This window comes from Buteo buteo, chromosome 16 (assembly GCF_964188355.1).
Source record: "Buteo buteo chromosome 16, bButBut1.hap1.1, whole genome shotgun sequence".
Taxonomy (NCBI): domain Eukaryota; kingdom Metazoa; phylum Chordata; class Aves; order Accipitriformes; family Accipitridae; genus Buteo; species Buteo buteo.
Window position 1 is genome coordinate 15,941,908 of NC_134186.1, and position 20,698 is coordinate 15,962,605.

At 37.8% G+C, this 20,698-nt stretch overlaps 1 protein-coding gene across 8 annotated transcripts in view; it reads left to right on the forward strand.

Moving 5' to 3' along the window:
* Positions 1 to 20,698, forward strand: part of PLEKHA7 (pleckstrin homology domain containing A7) — a 166,910-nt gene that overhangs the window by 42,267 nt on the left and 103,945 nt on the right. The window contains exon 1 of one of the 8 annotated variants that reach the window (XM_075047996.1): positions 1,538 to 1,707. The exons of the other annotated variants lie outside the window; for them this stretch is intronic. Coding sequence (XP_074904097.1) covers positions 1,685 to 1,707 — 23 coding nt within the window. The 5' untranslated portion in view covers positions 1,538 to 1,684. Of the gene's footprint in view, positions 1 to 1,537; positions 1,708 to 20,698 lie in introns of those variants that run through there. 8 annotated transcript variants of the gene reach the window in all.

The window sequence follows — 20,698 nt, forward strand, 5'->3', positions numbered from 1 at the left end:
TATAGCTAATATATGCTTACGCTGTCAAGATGGATCTCTTCCGATTTTGTGTCATGCCTTGCACATTGCTCATTTGAGCACAGCCATAATACAAATACAGATAACAGTGAAGATCGTGGGAGCTGCAAAGAGCATTTCAACGATGAGAGTAAACTCATAGCAGCTTTGTGGTAAATAAAACTCCCTTCAGCCCCCTTCTCTTCCCAAGTATGAAAAGAATTTCAGTTGGGTAGTTGTAAATGATGGTGTTTTCACAAAGGCTTCTCTATGTATCTGCAGCATAACAAAATTAATATAAAATACATCTTTTGTACTTTGATATAACTGGCAGAGAATGTGTTGAGTCTCTCAAAGACTATGGGTTGCCTAATATATAATTGTAAATGAACAACTTTTTAGAGAAAATAAGGCAAACACTTCTCTTGCAACTAGATTTGTTAGGAAGAGCTTTAAGGCAAATCTGATAGAAACAGTGTGACCTACTTAATTATCTAACATGTTATGATAATTTGTTTTAACACAGCATATTGTTGAGACAAAATTTAGTTACCAAGAGCAGTTGTAGTGAGTATTCCGACTGGTTTGTGTGGAAGTTTTTTACAGAAAAGTTTCAAACTTCTTGAAGCTATTGGACCACAAATCATTTTGTGATAGGCGGTATTTTGAAGGCAGTTTTAAAATAAAGCATAATAATTCCTGATAATTTAGTTACTTTTAAGTAGGAGTCATGGAACATGTCAGGGCTCTTTTAATAAATGTAATATCTCACAAAACTGCAGAGATTTTTAATTCATACCTCTGAGGAGAAATTTACAGATTTAATCCACCCATCCCAAAAGTGCTCCAATTTTATAAGAACTTACATTAAAATCATGCTTGCAATAACTGTTTCTGCTTTGCTTTGAGTAATTAATCTGAGGAGGGATATTTTCTTGAAAGATTATATTTAATTTGGCTTTATATAGCAAGACAATTAACTTGTTCTAGATGGGAGGAAACCCAGAAGGTGATTGTCTGCAAATGTAATTATGCAAAGCTGCTGTCATCTCAGCCACAGAAGCTGTGTAGCCAAGGACTACTGTTGAGAGCTAATTAAAATAATGCAACTCTATTAAAACATCAATTTCCTGTTTTTAGGAATTATCTGGGATATAATATCATAATTACAGTTTCTGGATATTTGGTGTTTAAATTTACAGCCTTTATCTTGAAACATGTGAAAGAATGATGGCACCAAGTGGATGTGGTCATGCTAGGGCATCTCCAGGAGCAAGTGCTTTTAACATCAATGTAAAATCAACTAACATGAAATGTTCAAACTTTCATCAGTTACAATAAAATGAGCTAATTATGGTTGTTTCTCTTAAACCAGTCTGAAGCACTGAAACCAATTTAGAGACCAGTTTTAGTCCTTTTTCTATGTGTGGATGATCTCTTGGGAGGAAATGATGGCAATGAGGTAGGCGGTATTCTGCTCTAATCTTCCTCCCTCCCTCCCCTTTCTTTCTTTCCCTAGGCAGAAAGAGAGGAGCGAAGGTGTTAATGATTTTTTTTCAGCAAATGGAGAGAGGGCAATCCTGGTCCTTTTTAATGACTGTGCTTTACTTCTGAATGCTTATGAATGCTTCAGGCTTAATCATGAGAACGGTTAATGACTGACTGAAGCTGACAGTCTGTAAACAGTATGGAGAAAAAGTATTATCTGAGGTATGTATCAATGTTCAGTCCTTGCAAAAAGACTAATGTTTCACTTGAAACCCTGTATTTTTTCCAGTGTTTCATGTACTAAATGCCTCAGATAATAAGGATTATGTACTGATCTCTTACTAACCCTTTTGAGTTTTCCAACCTGTAACTTTAAATGTACAGTGTTTATTAAGTGCCATGTTTTTCAAAGTTTGCTTTTTGATTAGAATACCTGCCTGAAAGTTGAGTACTGCTATCTTAAATAATTAGGGCAGTGAATTTTGGATATTCCTGGCACATACTGTTAACACTGGCTTTCTCTCAGTACTTACATTCCAGGTTTGTGAAAGATCCTGATGAGAAGGGTAGGATTGTTTCTTGGTCATTGCAGACTTTGCCTTCAAATTGATGATTAATTCTTATCAAAGAGAATAAATATTTGCATTATTTCAAAAGTTTTAAATCAGATTTTATTATGAGGGATGAAGAGTGGAAGTATTTGTAATGCCTTCTGAAGTAATAATGAAATTGCTCTAGCAATCAAAAGCTCATTTGCGAATGAAATCATGCCTTATCTTGGAAAATATGTAGCTATTTCTTATAATGGCAAATCATAGGTATTATTGTCCAGGTTTGAGTCTATATCCTTTGCATTTTTATCCTTGTTGTTCTTAGTGGGAGGGAGGGAAAAAAAAAAAAGCTCTTCTCTTTTGGCAAGGCACCCAGGCTTCAGGAGATTAATCAAAATATAATTTTATATTTGTGTGTGTGTAAATCAGTGTATGTTTTAAGGGATGTCCTGTTTGTCTGCTCTGTTTTGCATAGAAATGCATCCCATGCACTTGAAAAACTTGTGGCCCCTGTTACCTTTCACACTGCCATTCCTAGTGCTTTTAGGTGTTTCATTTTTTTGTGTTTCCATAAATCTTATTCTTCTTTTAGAATTTAATGAAGTCAGTTCAGTTCTTAATGATGTGACTGTGATTCAGATGTGTGTTTTATATTGTATCATTTCATGGTTAAGTTTAATTTCTTCCATTTCAAGATGGTGTATGATAATGGAAGTCATAAGATTGTAACAGAATATAAAGGATTCCTGAGCATTATTTCTTCTGAGATTGAAGTGGTATGCAAAAGAATATGCCAAAGTTAAATAAATAAAATAAATTTTTACACCAACACAGAATGAAGAGTTTAAACAGTTGACTGTTTAAAAAGACTGGTATGAAATATTTACATTCAGAGAACAGGTTAGATCTCTCTCTGCTTTAGTTTGTAGTGCTGAATTGTCATTTAGTGGCACATGAATTGGCCTATAAAATGAAAAAGTTTTGTTAAATGCAGTGAACAAATACAAAGACAGTGCCATCTGACTAATTAAGCAAATTAAATATTTCTTCAGGGAGGCTGGGATGACATAAAATTGATTAAAACTATATATATAGTGTTTTTGTTTTTTAACTAAAACCCACTGACCCTTCTTTTAGTAGTTCGGGTGTGCCTGTGGGGACAAGTAAGTAGAATTCAGTAGATGTAATGGAAGAACTGACAGGATATGTTGTTTCTTTTTTTAATGCTCAGATTATAATGTATTAACATGATAGTTATAAAGAAACAATTAATCTTGAACTGGTTTAAGTACGGAGTTCTCAAAATATTTTGTGTAGTTTTAGGAATGAATTTGTTAACTTTCCTGTGTCTGAACTTTATTTTTTTTTTTCATCCTCATAGTGACCTTCAACTGGTTTTAATATGCTGGAGTCAACACTAAAAATATTTTATCAAGAATATTTTAGATTACTTGTAACAGTGATATTAACTGAATGAAAGCCAGCTCTGGTTTAGAAGCCTTAATGAGGAAAGCTTATTTTGGAAGTGGTTTCATTTATCACCCTGACCTCAGGAGTTTGTACACCCTACAGTTTCTTTTTACTCTTGTTCTTTTGAGGCATGTCAAATTATAGAAATTGCCAGTTTTAAAGTGAAATGACAGTGTTTCATTTGTCTCTAATTGTAACACTTTTCTGTAATCTGGTATGTGATTTGCACAATTTACAAGGTATTGTAGTTACAGTTTATTTGCTAGTAAGAATTTTGAATAGGTTATTCTTAGACAGAAGAATTTATTAGGACTGTTAACATAAAATGTCTGAGTTAAAAAGGATACTGTATGACAGTCCTGTTATGTAGAAGACTTTGGTTTATCCTAAAGATCAAAAATAGACTCAGCCTCCCTTATTTCCAATCCTATGAGATGTACATTATATACTCTGGAGCTTCATCAAGGGCCAGCAAGCTGAAGTTTGGATGCCATTAAATAGGCATCTGTTTATTTGTATTAATGATTTCTGTCTGTTGGACAGAGAAACTTACTACCTTCTGGTAGCTCAAGTAAATTAAAATTTATTTGGGTGATGGTAGAGAGGAACCTGCCTTCTAAATTCAAAGTAATTTTTAAAATTGCTTATAATACCAGCATTCTGGCTTCTACGTGTGTTTGTAGTGACTGTTTTTATTAAATCAATTCAGTCCAATTTACATGCATCCATATTCAGTGAAATACTAGATTTCCTGTTTATTTTTAGCAAAAGTTTATTCCTTTAAAGTTTATTTGGCAGACTAAATTTTTTTTAATTCAATCATTTTGGTTAGTTTTCTGTTCAATATTTTCATGTAACTTGGCAGTAAATATTTGTCTCTATCCAGTATAATTCATTTTTAAGTAGGATAAAGTAGCTTAATCCCATTTCAGGCCCTGTGTATTTTTTTTAATATAATAATGTCAAGTCTTCACGAATGCCTTTTTGTTGTCGTTTAGAAGAACTATTTCAGATTTAAGAATATGGAATTATTTCATACAGAGAGGGAATTTAATTTGATTCTCTGATTTTTCTTTGAACTGAAATGTGGAATGCCTGCTCTACAGCAGGTAGATTTATACTCCTGTGTTTACAAATGCAGCAAGAGAAAATGGAATGATCACTTCCGAATGGTCTTTGAAGATAGTCAGTACCTGGTACAGGCCTTAAAAGTCTACCCTGTGTAGAACTCTTTGGAAAAATCTTGTCTACATGGGTCAAGTTGATGAACTTCCTTTTAGGAGGACCTAGGTGGGATTCTGGTTTGGTTTGGGCTTCTCTCTCTCTTCTTTTTTTTTTTTTTTGGGGGGGGGGGGCGGGGGGAGGGAGGGGTGTCTTGCTTGATTTGTTTTGGAATTCTCTTTTTGGCCAGTGATGATGCTGGTGTGGATTCACAGCCTTGCAGCTCTGTTAGCACTGGATTTCAGGCATGTGAATCTTGCAGCCTTTCTCCACCAGACTGTTATACCTGACCTGAGCTTCCTCAGCGTATTGCACGTGGCAGCCTTATGATTTGCATCTGCTGTAAAGCTGGGGGGAAGAGGTGTTTGGTACTTTTGTCGTCTCCTTCCAAAGCCAGTGCGAGGGCAGTGCCAGGCCAGCAGGACTCCAGTGATGAAACGCTGTGTCACTGATGCCCACTGCTGCAGCCTGGGCTGTGGCCTGTGAACCTCTTGCTTTCCAGCAGCAGCAGTCTCCCTCCCTCTTCCAGTCTACTGGCAGACAGTGGATTGCTGGTAATAAGTATGACTGTGTTTCCTGGGTAAAGGTCATGGGGATGATACAGAGTGAACCTGGTGGTGGCAGGTAACATTTCCCGCTAGTCTTGAGGATGAGGTCATCCCCCAAAGTTTATGTAGGTTAAAATTCAAAGTTGTACAGTACAGACTGTTTGTGTGCACAGGTGCAGAATAACTAACATCTGTGTACCTCTGACTGCTGGTAGTGATCAGGTGAGCTTGGAAGTTAATTTCCCACTGCAGGTTACTTGTGGCTGTTTCAGCTGGAATTGCAGTTTGTCCTGCTTTCAGCTGGGATAGAGTTAACTGTCTTCCTAGTAGCTGGTACAGTGCTATGTTTTGAGTTCAGTATGAGAAGAATGTTGATAACACTGATGTTTGCAGTTGTTGCTTAGTAGTGTTTAGTCTAAAGTCAAGGATTTTTCAGCTTCTCATGCCCAGCCAGGGCACAAGAAGTTGGCACAGGACACAACTGGGGCACCTGACCCAAACTGGCCAACAGTGTATTCCATACCATGGGACGTCCCATCCAGTATAGGAACTGGGAAGAGGGGGCGGGGAATCGCCGCTCGGGGACTGGCAGGGTGTCGGTCGGCGGGCAGTGAGCAATTGCCCTGCGCATCATTTGTACATTCCAATCCTTTTATTACTACTGTTGTCACTTTATTAGTGTTATCATTATTAGTTTCTTCTTTTCTGTTCTGTCAAACCGTTCTTATCTCAACCCACGAGTTTTACTTCTTTTTCCCGATTTTTCTCCCCCATCCCACTGGACGGGGGGGAGTGAGTGAGCGGCTGCGTGGTGCTTAGTTGCTGGCTGGGGTTAAACCACAACACAGTTAGAGAGGAAGGCAAGGTTGTGAGGAGAGTACTTCCCCCTTCCTGTCTATGTCATGGTCAGTGGCTTTATATCTGTGAGGTTTCATGACTCACAGTAGGTTAACTTACAGCCCAGGTATTCCTCTTCTCCCCCAGAAGACATCCTCATGTTTTATTGTTGACAAGAATTTTTCTTGCCCGTTCTGCAAATTGTTGTAGACCTATTTAGCCAGCTGTAGGGCAGAATGGTCTGGTTGAGAACACAGTACCTGGTTACACAGCAACTGCATTGTGATTTCAGGTTTGCAGGCAGGAACGTTCACTGCTCTAGTTCAACAGGACAGGGTTATCTCTGTGACAGGCAGGATGCCAAGCATGTTCAGTTGCTCATGAATCAATTGTGAACCTTTGGCCACAATAAAGAGTTGTGTAGCTTCTGCCTGAACACTTGCTAAACGGTAGAGAAACATGGATTGGTTTTCTGACATCTAGATCAAGATTGCAGTTTTTTAATCTCAATTCTAGTACATGCTTTCTTCTTATATTTGCTATTACGCAATATTAGTGAGAACCATTGAGAATTCAGGGCTTACTCTTGAAACATCTAGTGGTAGAAGTTACCTGAGATACAGAATAAGTGAAATAATTATGTCAAATAAAATTTGGCCGTTATGGCTCCAGGCGCCCTAAGTGGCTTATTTTGGTCTATGAGCTTTAGGTTTTTGTTCGCCATTGCTTAGTTACCTATCCCGCCTTCTGTGTTCAGAATAAAACCATCAAAAATAAGTGCTGTAACTGCAACCAGTAACCGAGTTCTGTTTCTTGTTTAAAAATCTCTGAAGGTGTGATGTGTGAGGAACGGGGAAGCTGCAGTGTAAAACACAGTCTTGCACAGGAGTTGCATGGGTGGTGGTTGTTTCTGGACGTGAGAGCTTCTGTTTTGGCTCTTCAGTGATGCAGGTTTTACCCACAACAGCATACCTGCTTTTGCTTTGAGGTACAGTAGTAAACAACATTGTTCTAGCTAACTCCCAGGACAGATACTTTGCCATAAAGGGTTCCTCTGGTGGACAGGGCTAAGCTGCCACTGGTACATAACTCCTTGTGGCCCTCCAGCCATTCTGTGTTGGTCGTTGTTACAGAACAGTGTGCTAAAACCTGGTGTCTGTAGGTGCCATGGAACATTATGGTAGAGGGATGGTGGCAGTATTAATATGTGAAGCCTGAAGAAAGATCCTGTCTCTTGAGCACCAAAAGGAGAGTAGCAGGAATGGAGCCTTAAGCTACTTATGAATGGGGAGTGGCAACTTCCAGGAAGAGTGGAAGAGGCAAGAGAGGGAGGTGTGCCATCTCCAGTTTGGGCACAAAGGCTAGGAAGATGTGCTTTCAAGTACTAATTGGGATGCGTGATTAGTACTTAAGCTGTGATTTTTGACTTGATGTAGAATTGGAATGCGTCAGGTCAATGGAGGCTGTGCAGGCTGCACTGTTAACTGCTTGTATGTGAAATGCTTTGGGTAATGCTGTTTAGATTGCCTTGCAAGTCAGGGCCCTGGTGTTGGACTTTTGAGCATCTTTACAGCCTGTCTAGTAGTAAAATAGCTAAGAGCAGTTTTATGTTTGGGCTGAAAATATTATGGTGTTTAAATGAGTATTTAATAACTTTTGCTTTTTTTTGTTCCAGATTGGAACAAAGATACTAAAAATATTATTTCTTAATACAAGTAAGAATGTCTGGAAAGGACTAAAGTAGCAAGCAGATGTACCAGTGCTAGTACCTCCACTATGAATTCTCTAATGTTTAGAGTAAATTCTAGGCTTTGTTTCAGGTGTAGGAATTTTTAAAATCTAGCTTCAGACTCTGACAGAAAGACTCAGTCCAGACTTACTATTTTTTTAAATGTACCAAATAAAGTATTCGTTGTGGAATTCTTCCAAATCCAGTGTCTTTTGAAGTTCATTTTGTCAAGTAATATTTAGCTTTTTATTGTATGTTTTTAGTGACTGATTCCTGGAATGATGTTCAGAACACATGGAAGCTGGTATCTGTCTAGAGGGCAACTACTTTCAAGCCAGTGCTGCTGATGTCTCTGTGTGACTTCTGTGTCTTTGAAGAGGAGCATGGAATGAAACAGAATTGTTTGCTTTCATATGTGGCAGCTTGAGATAAAGCTTATGGATGCAGAAATGTGTCTGTACCTAAAATAAAACCTACTGCTATATCTTGCAGCTCCTTTTACTTCCCTATTCCTTGAAGGACAAATCCTTAAGGGAAATAAATTCCTTAAATTTCAGATACTTTATATTTCAAGGCCCTCATTATTTTTACTTTATGTAGTTCCACCACTCTTACCAGCCTGCATGGTCACAGAGAGGAGTGTGTTGGCATTTTGCCTTTCTCAACAATTTCACGTGGTATGCAAGTTGCTTCAAAGGAACCTTTTTGCAACTTCGGTCTTGCAGAAGCAGCTGAAAGCCAGGTCCTATATAACTGTTACATGTTTTCCTATCTAGAAAATTAGGTTTGGGAAAATGTTTTTCCCCCTCTTTAAAGTGCGTGCAAGTCAAAATGCAAGCATTTTGCCACTGAGAGGTTTCCATAAAGTGAAGCAAAGAATGACCTAGAATAGCTATGTTTTAAATTTCAGTGCTCTGCTTTGCATCCCAGAGTGGACTCTGTTAACTGCTGTACAGGATGGCTGTGCAATGGCTCTGTTCTGCAGAGGGGACGACGGTCCACCTCTGATGCCTGCTTGAGAGGAACTGAGATGGACTTATGGGGACAGGTGATGGAGGATTGCATAGTGCTTGAAAAGTCTTAAAACCTGTATGTTGTTTCTGGTGCTAGTATTTGGTAATAGCCAGTGAAGTTCAAATCTCAAACCTGGATACCAAGGAAAGAGCAAGTAGATCCGCGTCCCCCCACCCCCCACCCCACCCCGCCCCATACTTTTTAATCTGACCTACCCAGCCTTTCAATGGCTAACATGGGGCCCAACTGCAAATTTAAAGCTCCTTCCAAAGGAGATTTCGCTTACTTTTGTATCATAAGAGATGCTATCTTTGTGTTCCAGAATTCAGTTTGAGAAGGTAGCTTTACACTCACTGTTTTCTTCTAAAAATAAATAAGAAACAGACAAGCTTGAGAAACTAAGCAGAGATTCTTGCTTTTCTTGGGAATCTTGCCTTTTGAATCAGTTTTGTGTCAGCATCACTAGCCATATTTCAGGATATGACAGTATATGGACAGGGAGTTTGTGGAGAAAATGTGGGGAAACTTCAGTGTCTTTGTGAAGTGTGTAACAGTTTAATCAACTGTTGCTTGCTATTTGGGATGTTTACTACTTTTTAAAGTTCTTACTAGGAATGATGTAAAGCTGATGGAGGATGAGGATGGGTAAGAGGTAACCATCTCTAGGTTAGATAAATAGGCTATCAAGCTGAACAAGCTTGTAACAGGCCTGCTGGGATAGTGCCATGTATATGGCAAGAAAGCTGCCTTAACAGCAGGAGGGAAAGAGGGGCTGGAGAAATTGAAAGCTACTGAAAGGCGAACAGAGCAACCAGGTATTAGGAGGGCAGGTAAATGGGAAATTTTAAGGACTGGAAGGTGGGGTAGGAGAGAAGGTAGATAGTTCTTTTGCTTTGGAGAACCCAGTTTAATTGAAGTCAGAATACAAACATCTTCATGTGCTGCCTATTTTCTTTCAGAGGTTGTTCACTTTTATTTTTCATTAGGTAGCCTACCTGAAAACAACTAACCTGCTTATTCTGTACCTGCTTATGTGACAATGATCACTTGAGTTTTCTTGAGAAACTAGGCTGGAAAAAATAAATCTTAGCTCAGTTGTTTGACCAACAAGCTTAGGAGTGCAGCAGAGATTATTCATTATCATTGAACCCACTAGTCTGCCTCAGAAAAGAGCAAAAGACATCCTTCAGCAGCTAGGTTAGATCGCTTTCTCTCATGGTTTTTTTTCTCCCAAGTTCTGGCATTTTTTTCAAGTCCTCTTCCCTTCCAGTGCTTTTCTGTTATCACTTCTGGGGTTTTTGTTTGTTTGTTTCTTTGTTTTTTTCCTATATAAGTATCCAGTTAGTCTTTAACTCTAGATGTCTTTTGAGTTTTCAGTCATATTGTCCTTCTTCCATTTCAAATTTGCCATTATTCTTCAGTATTGTTGAATATTTCCTGATTCTTGTTTTTCGTACAGAAAGGAAAAAAAGACTTTCCATTATGTCTTCTAAGTACTGCTCATTATATTGAATATCTTTGTAATATTTTCTTTGTAAGTAATACTGTTATTTTCAAACTCCATATAATGATTTTTCCTACACTTCCTGTAACTTCTTTTTCCTTCTATTTTAGTGTCTAATATATTTCTTAGCAGGCAGGTAATATATCAAATATAACACTTTGTATGGGAGTAAATTACTGATTTATGGTATTGATGTTACAATAATTTCTGCATGACACTTCATTCTATTTTTATGAATACTAAACATCTTCTATGCATTTTGATATATCATCACATAAGTGTCTACAATGTGCCTGCTTTCACTTCTAGACTTTATGAAGTTGCCATTTTAGTTTAAATGAATTTTCCATTAGTTTACCAAGGATGCTACTTGTTTGAAATAACGTCAAAGTGGGCATGAACTTGATCTTCTCCAGCCTTTCAGCCTATCCTTGCTTTTTGAAGTGCAGTTGCACCTCAGTTAAGTATTGCATACTTTTTCAAGTAGCAGCATTAAATGCTGTAATAGCTAACAGGTCAGTTACTTCAGTGTTAAGGTCACTGTAAATTCTGGAACACACGGTATTTGTGTCTCAAACTTATATTCTTTGCTTAATTTTGTTCCAGCAAAGTAGTAAGTACTACATGGCATGCTATGACAAAAAATACTAATGTGGTTATTTTTAAGTAAGTTTGTTGGCACTAAAACACGGAAGTAAAACTCAAACAAACATGACTGCAGTTGGAACGAAACCCACTTGTTTCTTTTATTGCAGGTGGTGTTTGGCAAGTAGGTCTGGATCCCAGAAGTAGTTCTGTACTGTAAACAAGCCTGCATATAGAAAGAAATAAAAGGGGCACTTAATAAATGTTGGGTATCATTGTGTGTAGGCTTTCTTTTTGGTCTTTGCCAGACTTTCTCTTTCCCCTTTCTCCCTCTTATGCCACACTTTCCCTTCCGGTTTCCAAATCACTGAACTGGTATGATGCTTACCAATGAAGGATTCTGCTTCTGTAAAGATCATCTTTAATTCAGCTTTAGTCTGCCTATTGTCACCTCGGTTATCCCTATCTTTAAATGCTATGTAATGCTGTCCACCCGTTTAAAAACTATGCCGTTTTCACCACATTTTAAAATTTAAATGGCTTTTATATTTAAATTGCAATTTTGGAGCAATAATGCTTCTGTTACGTTAGAGCTAGGAACAAGAGACAAAAAGAACACTCTATTCTGAATATTCCCACACATCTTTTCCCTCAAATGCTACAGCTGTTTTATCCCTTCATAAATCTTTAATCAGAGGATTTCAATACTTAATTACAAAAAAAATTTAACCTCACATCATTCCTTTGCTGTCAGCCAGTATTTTCCTTATTATGTGGATAAACTAGGCATTAAGGGACTGAGTGATTTTTGCAAAATGGCATGGCAAGCCACTGGCAGCCTCTAAGGTTCCTGGTTTATAAGCCTGTAATCTGCTGACTTGACACTGACATTCTTTTCAGCTGGCAAATCAAATGGAAACACCCTAAATCCTGGTTGGGACTAAGAAGAATTATTCTGAGATGAGAATTACTGGATAAATGTGTTAATGCTGTGATTATCAGTGTCAAGGAGGCACCAAATAAAAAAATGAGTAAATACACAGGATAGAAATGTAAGTGCTTTAGGGACATGCACACAAGATGACTCCTCAGGTCCCACCACAACAGCGTAGCAGAATGACTTACATGGCCCTCAACAGCTGTGGCAGTAGGGATGAAAGCTAACAGTACTTATCCTAACATCCCTGATTAGGCAGCAGGGAGAGATGACTTGGACAGACCTGGTAGGGTTTTCTCTTCCTCTCACATGCACACAACTTTTTTTGCTGTTATCTTTGTGGTTTTTGAGGGTCGTGGGTTTTGGAATTAATGCTCCATACTAGACATGAGGGAGATTATGCCTATAAAAGCTGCTTTTTTTCAAGTCTGTGAAAATTCAGCTGATACCACAACATCATTTGTGCTTGAATTGCCTTTTCAAGCTTTTTTCTTTGCAGCCAGGAGAGGTATAAAAATTTCTGCAAAATGATATACCCAGAAGCTTATTTGTTTTTCCAGACATATCAGTTGGGCTAATAAAAAAAATTACTTCTCTGGGCAAACTGTGCTCTCTTTGTGTTATCCTGGCATTTTTGTAAGACTTCAGAAATTGGTGCTGTATGCAGTAACCTATGGTATCCACATGTACACTTGAACACAGAATAACGTTGCATTTATTGTGTAAAATGGCCTGTAGTTCCCCAAGTTGTAGCTGGTGGGAACAGTCAGTTACTCGACTGAGCTCTATCTGTGACAGTGTGCAGAGCTAATTAATAAGCATTCCTATTTTTTTGAGGACCAAGCCCTTATTCTGTAGCCTGTGATTGTTTTGGGGTTTTTTCCCCTATTGTTTCATCTCTTTGAACTACTGTTATCATGTTTCACAAATAAATTGCCCTTTTTTTACACCTTGACAAATAATAGTTAGGCAATGTAAAACATCACAGTGTTTTTAAAACACTATAAAAACAGTTGAGTTGTATCAACAAGAAACTAAACATTTCACTGAGATCAGATTTAGTTTCAAATTTAAGATACATTTAAGGTAGAAGAACAAGCTCCCATTCTTTTAAGTCAGACTTTAAAAGGTACCTAGAATAGTGGCAGAGTTCTGAACCTTTTTCCTAATGACTGAGAAGTTGATTATAAACTTGTGATAAACCAAGTGAAACTGATTCAGTCTTTTTCCAAAACTGAGAGACAAAATAATATGAGAGTAAATAATATGTCATAGGGTAGCGGTATTAAATTCAACATTTTAATGTTTCCCAGTGCAGCTAGCACAGATAATGAAATAATTTAAAAATCTGTTTTATTTAATATTTTGCTTAAACTAAGCATGTCTTCATGTGACAGCACTGTACACCTTTTTTAGTCTAAGAGTAGTGTAGGTAGATAATCATTTAAGTCTATTTGACGTTAGTCATGCCACTGGGCTATACTGTGGCTACTCGCATGTCTTCCTGCTTTCCAGTTGTCTTTTCCTCTCCTGAGGAAGGCATGCCCAAATAAACTTTCATGTAACTTACCATTGTACTGTATATCAAAAGAAATTTCGCTTTTGATATTTCTTTGATTTAAGCTGTAGTAAAATACTACAGGAATGCATGCACATAATTTTATTTCTGTATTCAGTAGCTTAAATAATGTGGTTTAAGATTCCATCTCCTATCCTTCCCGCCTGCTTTCCTGTGCAGTTGAGAGTGTAGCATGATAGGATTCTTTTTTAGCAGGGGAAAACTCAGTGTGATTTTTCATACTACTGTAATGTGCGATGCAATCTGATGTTGCTTGTAAAACAATAGCATGCATTGTACATTCAACTGAAATTTTTAAAAGAAATTTTTGTCTCTAAGTTCAAGGTCATGGATCTCATGCATTTTCAAGGAAATTCTTGTCATGGGCTAAAATCATTTTTCACCTGCAGTCTGGATCTTCATTAGCTGATAGGAGGGATTTGCGGCATTGGCAATAAGTTCTGCTGGTTGCTGGCTGACTGCCAAAGCAGGGCTGCTGTTTAAGACAGCAGGTCTCTCTGCCTTTCGCCAGCCTGAAAGGCACTGTGTTTTCAGGAAGAATGCGGTGCAGGATTTTATGTCGAGTCAAAACCGACGGGCTGTCCTTGCTTTACTGAAACAATTGCATGTTTATGATTTTGTAGTATGTGATGTCATGAGGGTGTTGGCTTTTAGGAATTTCACTACTGAGGAAGCAGTTTGAAATGCAGGCAGAATCTTCAAGACCTTCAAAAATGCACTTGGTTTCTGTTTAGTTAGCTTTGAACTACTGTACAGATGGATACAGACATACATATTTTTTTGGTAAGGAATTAACATATGGCATATAGAAATGATTTAAGTGGATACAATACCTGAAGGCAATGTCGAGTCAGTCTGGATTTTCAAACTCTGTTCCTCTACTGGGATATCCATTCTACCAGGTGTCATGCAGGTATATTGTGTTTTAAGTTTTACCTTTTAATGCACTTGCACATAGAACTGTAGCATGATGCTTGTGTTAACAGATTTTTTTGTTTCCATTTCTTTGTTCTCTGAAAAAATTCATGAAATCAGAGAATTAAGAAGGTGAAAAAAAAATACAATTTTAGAATGCTTTGTGCCTGACTTTGTAATTAGGTTTGCATGTATTTAAAGCAAATACTTTTTATTTCTAAACATACTAAATATTTTGAGAGTTTTTCTAACTAGAAAAATGAAGTTGTAACCCTGGAGATTTTTTAAGACAGTTATGTATTCAGATTTCAGTCATTTATTAGGAACTAGATATCTATGGTGTTGAGAAATGGAAGTTACACAGATTTCTAGAAACATGAATAATTTTAAGTCTTTTTATGCAGAATTGCATAAGGTAAATAAATAAAAGTACTTACTGTCATTATGCTTTTAAGACAATTCACAAAAAATGTGCACATCTTGAAAGGTGATAAATGCTAGCATTGTGATAAAGCTTAATTGTACAAGCTTCTTACTTCTTATCTTCTTGACTCAACAGTCCTGTTGTATTAAAAATCCTTCCTTCTGAGAGTGCTGTATAACAGTTTTCTAGTGAATGGGTTGGATTCTAAGCATGAAATTGCTGTTCCTGCTGTGGAAGACTGTAATATTGCATAATAATTAGAGGCAATGTGTTACAATACTTCTTTGGCTGAAAGATCTCAGGTTTCTGGCACACCTTAATAAAGGAATGTAATCTCTGTTTATTGTGTCTAAATCTGAAGTCCCTGCCTTTCATGCTGCAACAATAACAGAGGGAGGGGAAAATTGGAGTTGGAACAGGAGTTTTGTGCTATTACTCATCTTTGTGTAACACATTTGAAGAGTAGGATAAGAGAATAAGTTAATAATTAACATGTTCATATCCAGAGAATGAACCTGACAGATAGTCTTCATAAACTGCAGCATACACAGTGGTACAGGTTAGTTTTGTAAGGCTGCAGTGATAGTCATTTGTGAATAGAAACAAAAGTGGTTCTGCATAGTGCTCATTTAACCATTTTTCTCTGCATTTCTTGAAATAAATTCTGGCACTTACTTGCATATTTGTATCTCTCTAGCACTACCAGGCTGTCTGATCAAAGGTACCAGTTGGGTTTTAGTGAAACCAGAGTTAGCCATTTAGAGGTCAGCCACAATGATTGCTCATGGTTGTTGTCCTTTGGCCTAACTTTGGAGGACACTGAAGTCTAGTAATCTTTCTCCTTTTTTTCTGGCCTTTTTTTTGATAAAAGGCATGAATAAGCTGGAAACTAAAGACAACAGAAATTCAGTAAATGGCAGCTGATGTCAAAAGCTTTCTCTTCCCAAAAGTATGTTAAATGCTTAGTCAAATGCACACCTTTTCACTCCTACTCCTTAAGATCAAAATGACAAGAGCCTGCCACTCAACTCCCTGGTTTCCACAGTGACCTTCTGGACAAAATGAAGGTCTCATGAGTGAGTTCCAAGTCCTCACTTTTCTGTTTGAAAAGAGATAGATTGAAGTTCCTGAACTTTTGGATCCCTGTTGTTTAACTGCATTTTGTTTTTTAATTCTGTCCTCTCTGTTTCTTACATGTTTTTAAATAGTTATTCTGCATTTCATTGAAGCCTGTGTTTAATGATTTTCAGATAAGATAATTAGTTTCTGTGATACACAACTGAGATTATTAAATCCTGTTTTATGTATGTAGAATTGGGTGGTCTTACTTCCTTTCATGACTAAGTCATTCCGACTTTGTGACTGTTTTTGTTCCTGTACCTATAAAGAGAAATTCTTTATGTTGTGTACAACCACTGATAACTTGGCAGTTCCAACTATGTAAAATCAGTATTCCTGCAGTCAGTTTAGAGCTCATCCTCAGTGCAGAATTTTCTTTCAGAATAGTAACATACATCTGTTTCTGTCTGGGAAGTAGTATAGCTTGCAGAGACAGGACTGAATTAAGATTTTTATTCCACTCTAGTTGTCATATTTTGGTGAGTGAACATTTTCCAGTAAAATAAGTAGGCAGTGAGACTACTGTTTATCATAATTGGTTTGTGATCTCTATGCAGTGGGGAGCGTTAGTATACATTATGCTAAGTTCATATGTTGGCAGAGACATTAATCTAATATGGCTTGCAACTGGGATGGCATAAAAGTCTTGAACACGGTTCTGGAAAAGCTCTGTTTTCAGGATACTTTGCCTTTTGTGTAGACAAGATTAATTTTCTAGAGATCAGAATTATCATCGGAATTGCATACTGTTTGAAATTAATTGTGTTTTCTGTTACACATAAGGAGTAATAATTTTGGTATGATATTTTTGTGGAAATGTGGTTGCAAGCATTGATGATAGCCTGTTCTGGAGGAGTGTGCAATCAGCGTTTTGTTCATTAAAGATTGCTTGGGACATTGTTTGTGCTTTTTCTTGGAGATGACCAAGATACGGTCTCCAATACTAGGTCACTCAGTGTGGCATGGGTCTCTTGATTGGCTGTGAATTATGGAATTGCATAAATCAGGAGGTCATCTTGGGGACTGTGTTTTTGAGCCATATTGTAACTCATTTTTGATATTCATGCAGTGCAGAATTGGAGTTTCTTGGGAGCTTTTCCAGATTTGGACAACATTTACAGATTAATAGAATTTATGTTGAGATTGCTAACAAATTTCTTCTTCTTCCTTTTATGGCACAACATGAGAGATCTGATCTAGATATTAGTTGTAGAAAATACTCTATGTGATTGAAAAACACTTCCTCAGGTAATTTATCATCTTTGGATTTTTACAGATTTGGTATTTCATACAGAAATTCAAAGAAAATATTGCCATCTATGATTCCTATACTTTAAGATAAGTAGCAGCAAGTGTAAAATTAGTATTGGTGGTTAAACATCAAATGGTAGCCAAAGCATGCAAGTAAACCTGCAATGTGCCATCTTACAGCAGCTTGAATGGCATTAGCCAGGTAGCTTGCATTTTGTCACCTACTTGATGTTGTAAAGTTATTTTTCTTTCATATTTCGTTGTAGAAGGAAGACTGTTCAAAAGTTGTTGAACACATGCTTATAATGCTTTGATTTTCATAAGCTTAATCAGTAGAGATTAAGAATGAAGCTTTCTCTGGCAGAGCTTGCAAAGGCTGTGCTCGTGTCTTTTTCCCAGTTACCCTGGTATGGCAAGAGACCTTTTTTGTAAGAACATTTGCTATTTTTCGTTGCTTTAGGCTCCTAGAGGAGAAGATGGTAGCCTTATGAGTTTTTTTTTGGCAAAGAGAAAAGGAAGAGATCTAGTATCCTAGCCATGTTTGACAAGAGAAGCCAGAGCTTTCACCTCCACTGGGATATTAGCAAATTGTAGCCATTTTAGAAAATTGTCATTGTTTTTGTTTGCCTCAGAAATACACATTCAAAACCAATTTTGAGTAGGAGGACTTCTTTTGAGTAGGAGGAGTTACATGTCTTTCCTCACGTCAAAATGTGAGATAGTACAAACCCCAACCCTGTCTCAGCTACAGAGCAACTACTAGTGTTTCTGGAATGTAGTTGGAGTTCTGCTGGTGCACTGGGATAATCTTCATAGGAAGATTCCTCTTTAGAAAGAATCTTCTTGTTTCTGACACAAATGCATAGGGGTCAAGATGTGGGTATTCTGCATAGTTCAGAGATCTTATTATTTTCAGTCCTGGTTTTGGCAGGGATAGTTAATTTTCTTTCTAGTAGCTGATATAGTGTTATGTTTTGGATTTAGTATGAGAATAATGTTGATAACACAGTGATGTTTTTAGTTGTTGCTAGTAATGCTTATAGTAAGTCAAGGGTTTTTCAGCTTCTCATGCCCAGCCAGCAAGAAGGCTGGAGGGAAAAAAGAAGTTGGGAGGGGGCACAGCCAGGACAGCTGGCACAGACTGGCCGAAGGGATATTCCAGACCATATGACGTCATGCTGTCGTGGCTTAAGCGCAGCCGGCAACTAAGCCCATGCAGCCGCTCACTCACCTCGCTCACAGTGGGATGAGTGAGAGAATTGGAAGGGTAAAAGTGAGAAAACTCATGGGCTGAGATAAAGACAGTTTAATAGGAAAAGCAAAAGCCACGCATGCAAGCAAAGCAAAACAAGGAATTCATTCCCCACTTCCCATCGGCAGGCCAGTGTTCAGCCATCTCCAGGAAAGCAGGGCTCCATCATGCGTGATGGTTACTTGGGAAGACAAACGCCATCGCTCCGAACATCCCCCCCCTTCCTCCTTCTTCCCCCAGCTTTATATGCTGAGCATGATGCCATATGGTCTGGGATATCCCTTGGGTCAGTTGGGGTCAGCTGTCCCAGCTGTGTCCCCTCCCAACTCCTTGTGCCCCCCCAGCCTGCTCGCTGGTGGGGTGGGCTGAGAAGCAGAAGAGGCCTTGACTCTGTGTAAGCACTGCTCAGCAATAACGAAAACATCCCTGTGTTATTAACACTGTTTTCAGCACAAATCTAAAACATAGCCCCATACTTGCTACTGTGAAAAACATTAACTTTATCCCAGCCAAAACCAACACACACGCTTAGTATATAAACTGTGTGGAGTTGGCCTGGGGGGCGATCGCTGCTTGGGAACTAACTGGGCGTTGGTTGGCGAGTGGTGAGCAATTGCATTGTGCATCACTTGTTTTGTAAATTTCATTTCTTTTATTATTATTATTGTCATTTTATTATTGTTAACATAATTTTTTTCCTTCTTTCTGTCCTATTAAACTGTCTTTATCTCAACACACAAGTTTTACTTCCCCCCCCAGCCCCCCCGACTCTGTCCCCCATTCCACTGGGTGGGGGGGAAGTGAATGAATGGCTGCATGGTGCTTTAGTTGTTGGCTGTTAAACCACAACAAGTGATCTTACCATTTTCAGTAGTTAGATTCAAACTAGCAAACAGTTTTTAGGGTTTATCAGGGCTGCCATAGACCTTTGGCCTAACCAGTATCAGAACCTCTGCAGCCCTTTGTAATACTGGAATTTCATCTTCTAGGGAAGTTGATGGAAACCAAGTTCACAACAAAAGCCTGCTGTTAAGATCAAGACTTTTTTGGAGTCATGCATGCTATTACACTTTTTCTGTCTGCTAAAAAAGAAAAAGGGGAAAAAAAGAAAGGTATCCAGTGTGGGAGAGTGAAAACTTGTAATTTTATGAATTCAAGATGAGTCAATTGCATCTGTGGAGTTGATTGCACATGCAGTAATGCAGATCCATTCTGGTCATAGCAATATTGTATGTAAGCTATTATAATTGAAACTAAGCAACAGACAGTGCTTAACTGTGGAAAGGGAAGATATCCTGCAGCATTAAGCTGAGCTTTTCTTTTGAGGAGGGAGCTACTCTACTCCCTACTTCAAATGTTCATCTTTAATTAGCATCCATTTCTTAAATTAAAAAAAAAATGCTGCTGTATTTTAGATAGAGGAATAAATCTTGATCATGTTGTAAAGTGTTAGGAGACAGCAAGTGCTTTTAAAGAAACCAAACAATAATGGAGTTTTCTTTGTAGCATAGTCCGACAAGTTTAGTTAAGCTAAAAACTTTGAGGAATACTGAGGTCAGTCAGAGAGCAAGCAAGAATAACAAAAAAAATATTAAAATTTTTGTTTGGTAGCTTTAACCAAAGTCCTTGGTAACTATTTAATATTGCAGTTCTGAATATTCAGCGGTATGCATGTGTATGACAGGGATTTATAGTTGCATTTTTCTTGGAATAACTAAATCAGTTGAGCAAGACTTCCTGTACTTTTTGTTCTTTGTTGGTTCAGGGCTGTTCTTTTTCCCTGTCAGGGAGAAGAGGAGGAGAAAGGGGAGGGCAGAGTTTTTTTTGCAAAATTGACCAAAATATATGCGAGAACGTAGTGTGCCAAATTCGAGCTGGCCTTAGAAGCTGTTTCCCCACAGAATTTGGTTTTTATAGATGCCTACAATAAAATGGAGCTTTCATATTAGGAGAGGGAGATCAGTCTCTGCTTTTTAGATGGATAATTCCTTTTTCAGGACTTGGGAAGAACTAGTGTAGAAAGCTGGTGCTCCTATCACTAGCTACCTCCTTTATGTCTAAAAAGGAATATATTAAATTCAGATTTAAGTAAGAGAGGAAATTATCAAAATCTTAAGAATACAGTTTGATATATTTTATCCTCTGCAATATTTAAAATGTGGGCAGGCTATTTTTATATTAAAATGGTTTAAACATGATATAATTGCTTTACAGGCAAATATAAAGATTCCTTTTAAGCAAAAACCCCCTCTCTTTTTTTCCAAGGGGCCTCATGAT